Source organism: Seriola lalandi, unplaced genomic scaffold (genome assembly GCF_002814215.2).
Source record: "Seriola lalandi dorsalis isolate HSWRI2012SDOR001 ecotype SW California unplaced genomic scaffold, Sedor1 jcf7180002054346, whole genome shotgun sequence".
In the NCBI taxonomy this organism is placed as follows: Eukaryota; Metazoa; Chordata; class Actinopteri; order Carangiformes; family Carangidae; genus Seriola; species Seriola lalandi.
The window spans coordinates 1,379,859-1,387,822 of NW_019524899.1; the positions used below are offsets into that span (position 1 = coordinate 1,379,859).

The 7,964-nt window shown below is 40.7% G+C and overlaps 1 protein-coding gene across 1 annotated transcript; it reads right to left on the reverse strand.

The window, feature by feature from the left end:
• Positions 1 to 396: 396 nt before the first annotated feature.
• tekt3 (tektin 3) lies at positions 397 to 6,543 on the reverse strand. Its single transcript, XM_023407725.2, has 7 exons — positions 5,957 to 6,543; positions 5,221 to 5,304; positions 5,047 to 5,117; positions 4,747 to 4,890; positions 3,462 to 3,684; positions 2,057 to 2,211; positions 397 to 1,093 (listed from the first exon to the last, which is right to left on the reverse strand). The coding sequence occupies exons 1-7, from the start codon at positions 6,524 to 6,526 to the stop codon at positions 877 to 879; spliced, it is 1,464 nt and encodes a 487-aa protein (XP_023263493.1). The 5' UTR covers positions 6,527 to 6,543; the 3' UTR covers positions 397 to 876.
• Between the last annotated feature and the right edge of the window lie 1,421 nt (positions 6,544 to 7,964).

Below are 7,964 nucleotides of genomic sequence, written 5' to 3' on the forward strand. Positions count from 1 at the left end.
TCATTAAAAGAAGAATGGACACAAAACACAAAAGTCTTTCACATTCCATAATTCTGTGTGCACCAAACTAGCATATCTTAGAGAGTATATGCTCTCACATTGAGCGCTCTGTCTAAGGTGACATTCAGGTCACTTTAACCTGAAAGAGCTGAGTGAGTCTTCAGAGTGTCTTTGTCTCTGGCTGTGTTGTACAAGCTAATCTCTGCTATTTATTTGGAGATTACTGTCACATGTGCTACCAAGACCACTGTTTGCGCCCTACTGGGCTGTGGCCTGTTGCCAGTGTATTGCTAAGAACCCTGGCTTGGATAGATTGTCGCACCACACCATATGACTGAAGTATATTGTGTTAAAAACAAGGGTTACATTATAAATCAAGGGTTTCAAGGTCAGAAATGTAGGGAAAATACATTTTTTGTGGATTCTATCACACAGCATATTAAGTCACTTTTTATTCACAGTTATGACCACGACTGTTGAGGTACCACTTCTTCAGAAATTTGAAATAGGTGTGCGGGTTGTATGTGCAGTACATATCAGTGATTATGTTTGATGTTTTACAAGAGTTTTGTTATATAATTTTCAACGTTTCCTGCATTTTTTCGAGGATAAAATGTTTGTAATTGGAGGCAAAATTAAAGGATTAGGAGACATTGAGTTGTGCCTGATCAATCACCATGGCAGTTGATTTTTTAACGACATCACAATGTGTTGTAAAAACATTACAGGTACAATACTCAAAATAAGGACAATCAGCCTATAAAGTTAACTCATTTTGTTTACAATCAAACCCACCCTCTAAATCACTCCAAAACAATTTTAAAAAGTCATTGTTGATTAAATTGGTCGTAAAGGTTCCACTTTCTAATACTTGACTTAGGTGTAGCCCACCAGACGGGGCATGCTGGGAAAACACTTGCGCATACTCATGCACTTCTCCTGGTCCAGGAAGAGTGAGTTGGCCTTGATGGACAGGTCGTGTTCCAGGGTCACTTTGGTCTTAACCAGATTCTGTAAAGTGTTCTCAGCCTCCATCAGTCTCTCCTGAAGCTTATGAATGGTGTCCTCGATCTCTCTCACCTCACTCACAAGTCTAAACAAGGAGGGAACAAGGAAGATTGGTTAAAATGCCTGAAAATGTATCTTGACACAAGTGACAAATGTTCCACTTTGCCACTGATCAATACATTTCATGATGACAGCTTCACACTAAGTTTTACATCCATGAGTGAACAATTCAAAATGAACAGTGTCGAATAGTAAAGATAAAACAATCCCTATGAAAATTGGTAAAGTCTATGTGTTGGAGTAGGGTTGGTATAATAGTGCATTGCTGCGTGTCACTGTGTAATTCCTGAAACTGCCACCAGATGTTGCCAAAATAAGAACTTTGAAAATTCTAGATAGTGGCTTTAATCGAGCTAATATTATATACCTTTTCACCATTCACAGTAAATTAAAAAATGTCAAATTAGCTCAGATAGATTGTATTTTAGCAACGAGGAAGTATTAAAAGAAGTACAATTACATTATCATGAAATTTGATATATGTAGCTGGTTAATTGCCCATTCGTTAGTGTGGATTGTTTAATTTCTGAGCCAGTGACACAAATGCTTGTTGAACAAGCAAGTGATTTTACATAGCTATTCTCTTTGAAAAATCTGTCTCCCATGGCTACCTGTGTGTTTGTGTGGCTAATCATGCTAGCTAGCTAGATGGTACTATCAACACCAGTGGTCACAAATGACCAAGTATCCAGAAGTCTTGTAATCTGGATTTTAAATGCACTAGTATCCATTCAAAATGTGCCAGTCAGTAGGAGGTGATTGCTTGCTTGGCCTGCGTTAATCCAATTTGCAGCTATCGTGAGAGCATCTTCCAAACAACAGAGACAGACAGAGATTCCTCCATTTCTAGTTACGTTTAAATAGATCCTTCCCATCACTAAGATGGACAGTTGTAACTCTTTTGGCAAGTGTGATTCATTTTAAGAAATGTATTCATAGTAATAATAAATTTACATGCCATCTGGTAAAGCAATAATTGCAGAGCTACCTATGGTGTGGGTTGTCCCTGCAGAGCTCTATGTTTGGCCTGCGGGTCCTCTCCTCCAGCCTGGTTTGAGCCACTTTCAGTGGGCACTCTTTGTCTCTTAGAGCCTTCTTCAGAGACTCAATCAGCATCTCAGTCTGGAAGATCTCCTGCAGAGTCTGGATGAGAGGACAAGACAGATACAGAATAAATTTAACAATTCATTGTTAAATCATGTTGGCAGCAGCTGAGTGCCTGTTTCATGAAAATAGCAGGACATCTAATGTAGACGGTGGTAATTATAATAAAGGAGGAAAGACTGACAAGGAATGAGAAAAAAGTGACCATCTAAAAGGAAGTAACAGTAAAAAAGTGGCACACTGCAGGCTTCAAATCATATGAACACAGTGCTGCACAGTGGCCTGCTCTGTCCAGACCCATTTGATCTAATTCAATTCCAGCGAATCACCTCTCCTTACAACTGACAGTGACTGAGGTTAATTAAGGACTGTGTGCCTCATATCACAGCTACTGTCAGTGTTTTAACCCATCTAACAACTGATGTTGACTCAGACAGTAATAGTAGTAGTACCCTGGCAATTAACTTGAGAACAATGTGATTCAGTGTAGAATATCGCACAAGCAATGAAAGAGGCATCTACCACAATTCCTCTCTTTTGACGGGAATGTTTTACAGTACGGTAAACTTGCACGTCAGAAGACAAATGTCCCCTGCAGGCCATGTAGCAAACAATACAGATTTATGTGAAGTGCACTCTGTACACAATCTCTGCATAATATGGTGCTTAATATAGTACAAGAAAAAAGAATGGTACAAACACATGATCTCTTCCTAATTAGTGGCAAATTTAGTTACCCAATGATGGAGGACAGTGAATGCATTTTGTCTTTATCCCTCACATAGAGCCATGTGATTGGTCCTTTGAAGCCACTTTTTTCATTATCCACATTATCCAGGCTTTTCTTTTTATAATAAAACTTCATCTGACCAAGACAGAACTTTGATAAATAATTCAAAACAAAAAGAGCACCCAGAGAGCACAGACCTCTGCCAAGGCAAGTGTCAAAAAAGCATACATTAGACTTCAGAGAAAAAAAATGGAAATTCATCGTAAAGGATCCAGATATTCCCCCAAAATTTAGTGGGTTCTTCCCCATCCCCCACCAGGTTTTGTGGAAATCAGTTCAGTACTTTTTGCATAATCCTGGTAACAATTAAACAAACAGACGTAGATGAAAACATAACCTCCTCGGTGAAGGTAAAAAAAAACTGAAATCAAAAATAGAGTCTGATTTACCACATCAGAGTTTAGGTCACCAATATATAATTATAAATTATGCTCTTGGTACACAAACATATATTATATTGTCGCTTTATGAAATGCAACCATATAAAAAAGATGATGACCTTAGCCAGGTGTGTTTGCAGGCTGTTCTTGGCATCAGCGGTCTCTGATACACGGTTGGTGAAGGCCACGTTGACATTGTTGAACTGGTTCCACATTTCATTAGATGTGGTGTTCAGCAAGATTTCTATCTCATCCCTGAGCTTGTGGGAGGAAGTCCGTTCGCTCTGGGAGTGCAAGATGTTGTCATCCGTGAACTTGGACCACGAATCTGGCAGAGAGAGTCTAACAGACAGAAAAGAATGACTTACTTTGAATGTGCTGTATATGGGAAAGAGTTGGGCAAGATCATGGGTGGTCTGTTGGTCCACCACTTTGGTCCCTATATGAACAAGTACATTCATGGTTTTAGGATGAATCCTAATGACTTTGGTTATCCGCTGACTTCATCTCTGGCTCCATCAGCAGATGAAATGTTTTCCTTATCCTGTGTTTGAAATATCTCAACATGAACTAGATGGATTTATGGTTGTACCCGAATGACTTTGGAGTCCCCCTGACTTTTCCTGTTCAGTTCCACCATCAGGAGGTTCATGTTTGTGATTTTGAGTGAAAAGTCTCAGCTGTTGGGTGGATTGCCATGAAATTTGTTACATACACATTCATGTCCCTCTCAGAATGAATTGTAATAACTTTGGTGCTCTAGTGCAATCTTACAGAGCCACCAGCATAACTAGACTAAGTTTTACTATGGTGTTTTTATGCTTCCGTGCTGGCGACAGACGGGGCCAGAGACTTTGTGTTTTCGAGTTGTACATCCACCTGTCCCATTCTTGTGACCATGATATGTCAATAATGCTTCATGGGAATTTCTACAAATGTGGCACAACCATTTGCTTGGACTCAAGGATGAACTGATTAGATTTTGGTGGTCAAAGGTCAAGGACACAGTGACTTTGACAAAGGATGATTTTGGCTTTGTGAATGCAACATCTCAGGAACTCCTTAAGGGAATCCTGTCAAACTGGCCACACATGTCCACCTGGACTCAAGGATGAACTATTTAAATTTTGGTGGTCAAAGGTCAAGGTCACTGTGATCTCACAAAACATGTTTTTGGCCTCTTCAAGCTGATATCTCAAGACGGCATACAACCCCAAGGCAGCAATTCTAGTTAAACCTATTTGGCAGAGAAAATAGGGCAGTGGTTAACCAAAATGACTTTCAAAGGCTGTCTAACGTGTTATTGACAATTTAACTGAAGAGCCCAGCCCTTTTCTAAGCTGGTTCAAACAAAGATGAGAAACTGTTAGCATTTAATATTTGATCACATAAAACTATACTCACGAAGGGTCTAGTCTTTCGATCCCTCTGTAATAGCCAATACCATCTGATGTATTCCTCAGATGGTGACACCTGTCATCGATCCTCTGGGCTGTCACTTTGTCACTCATGTCTCTTTCCAGTTCATGCTGGGCTGCTCTGTTTGACCTTAGGATCCCCACAAAGAAATACAGAAACAAAAAAATTGATAAATTATTAAACATAAATATATCAAATGCATGTCAAACTTCACAGTTTTGGAAGTAACTATACAATAGGATCCTGCATGTAATAATATTTTATTAATTGATTTTTCAGACTCACGCCAGCTGTGCGATGGCTCTGTCCAGATATCGCCTCATCCTTTCTTGACATGACTTGATGACTTCCACTTCCTCGTTGAAACACAAGTAAATACAGATACAAGCACCTTATTTATTTTATCAGGTTGGTATCAGAATTAACACACATATACTCAAACTGCTGCTTCACTGTTACCTTTATGAGGTCTTTCTCTACGTCGTCATGTACCAGATCGATGGACATCCGCTTCTCTCTGTGGTACAAACACTCTTGAGACACCTATTGACAGAGTGATCATGACTAAAACAAGTTGAGGTGGTTGTATAATGAGCAGAATTTAAAGTCACTCAATATGCTGCATTTTTCTTTCCTCGTGACAAATAGGTGGGGTAGTAATTTGAGCAGAATGGAGCAGGGCATGTACTGCATAGTGCGATACATCAGCTGCATTCTTCAGCTTCAGTTACCTGGTGAAGTCTCTAAGAAGGTCTTCTGCCACATGATCTTAGCCTAGAAAGGTGTCTGTGTCATCAGATCTCTGGCTACATTAAGTTGACCCTCTCTGGGTGAAACAAATGACCAGACACGCTCTAACGGGACACTGAGGAGATCTAATTAAGAGTCTGACCCAGAAAAAGCACAACTGCATTTTAATGTGCAGATACTGTTGCTACAACCAAACCACTGTTTCACCACAGATACTGTCACCCGGTGATATAATATGCATGAATGATAATATGAGTGCACTGAACTGAACAGAAGCCAGAGACCAGGGTGTTAAGATTTCAGGGCAAATGCCATTTGAAATGTAAATATTTCCTGCAAAATGTTCCAATAACAAACATCAAAATTCAGATATTACTTACCAGAAGAGGATAAATTGAAGGTAACACACACACACTCACTGAATTATATCCCTTCCTTTCCTCACCTGAAGGGGCCCTTCGGTCTCTGCCAAGGCTCTCTCCAGCCTCCTCTTGACCTCAGTGAGAGCTGCTATCTCAGTCACCATGTTGTCAGTCTCATGGGTCAGCTCAGACCTCCAGAAGACAATGTCGTTGAGCCGCTCACCGATGTTCTTGCTGGTGCTCTCCTGAGTTCTCCTGGTCATCTGCTCTCTATCCTGCATCAGCCTCATGGTGTCTCTTCTCAGTCTCTCTGCGCTTTTCCGGGACGACTCCGACTCCCTGTAGTTGTTTTGGTTGGACTTGTACCAATCGTCTGGGGTGTAGCGGGTGGTCAGCGCCGTCCTGTTGGATGGGTAGAACATTGTCTTGGCTCGAACCAGGTCTAAATTCTCTCGCGGTAAGGAAGAAGGGGTTGGGACCGTGCTGCTGCTCTTGAAATAGCTGTTGGTCCTCCACAGGTTGGCACTGGGATTCATGGCCAAGGCAGGCTGGGTGTTGCGATAGCTGGATGCCATGGTGGAGATGGCAGGGAGGAAGTGGCTGGTTTTTGGCCGAGCATATGTGGCTGTCAGGGTGGATCCAATCAGCTCCATTGTTGACTCCCCTCAGAGTGCCACTGGTTTTAAGGCAAAATGATTGTCCAGACAGACTAAATATTTACATATCATGTAGAAGATACATACATATTGATAAATTATTTTAATTTTACCAATCCAAAACATTCATAAATTAAATCAAAGATTAATCAAGTACTCTAACAACACTAAAGTGACAAGAAAGCATTAAAACAGGAAAACAAAAGTCTTACCAAGCTTTTCCTTCAGTACACAGCGTCTTCCTGCAGGCTACCTCTCGGTTGTGTGTACCTGGAAATGAGCTCAAGAACGCACTAAAGGTATACTGACATGCATAATAGATGGACAAGTTTGCAAGTCATTCATTCAGCCAGCCAATGGTGGTGCACAGTCCTGGGCTGCCGGAGCTGGCCTGTCCAAGATTTCTGTTGACACAGAAGCAGTTGCCATAGGTTACTGCAACACTCTGCCTGGGATTTTCAAATTAATGGTGAGCAGGTGCTTTTACTTTGTTCAAGGAAATGTAGTGGGATTGCAAAATGACACTATTGTCTAAACAAGATTTTTGTCTTTGTACTTTTTCAATAATTGGATTTCTGTGCTACAGATCCTTGGCACGGTAACCCACCATATACTGTAAATTTTTTTACATAACCACCATGGACTTGATGCACATTGTTCCTGGCCTCCACTTTCCTTCCTAATAACTTTAGCTTCTTGATTAAATGTCAAAGTGATGCAAAGGTGAACCCTATGGAAACGAACTGATTAGATTTGTTTGCCAGCATTTTTTTGGTAGTTAGGTTTTCATTTTAAAGAGGTCATTTACCTTCAAATGTCTCGTTAGACGGGGAGCAATCTGAGCTTTGTCCAGTTGGCCTCCGGGCAGCATCAGATAGCTGTCACCCAGAGAACCTAGCTGTCTGTATAGATTACAGTCACCTTTTTAATGATTCATGCCACAGGAAGAATCCACACAAACCCCTGTAGCACAGAATAATAATCTGTGTTGTGTTACCTAGCTTTAGAAATGAGGATCATTTACACTAATCTGTTCTGAAGGGGTGAGGCTGGACAGATGATAGCCTGGTTTCCACTACAGAGACAAGCAAAGCTGTAGCCAGGAGTTACTCAGCTGGTTTATCGTCATCACAGAACTTTAACCAGAACAAAATACACATATGTGATTGTTTTGGGTTTTGCCAACATCACTTATTTCTTATTTAACCTATCAGTTTAAATGGGTTGGTGCATATATGTTCATTATATAATGTTGTCAATATTTTTGGAGCGTTACTTTGAGGTGCTGTGGTTGTGACAGGTGAGGAGAGCTTTATGTGATTATAAACACTGATACAACAGCAGTGTTTTAGTTACATCAGCCCCATTACATTGAAATCTTTGGTAACCTTCCTACAAGTGTTGCCACCAGAGCTGGAAGAAGTATTCGGCTCCT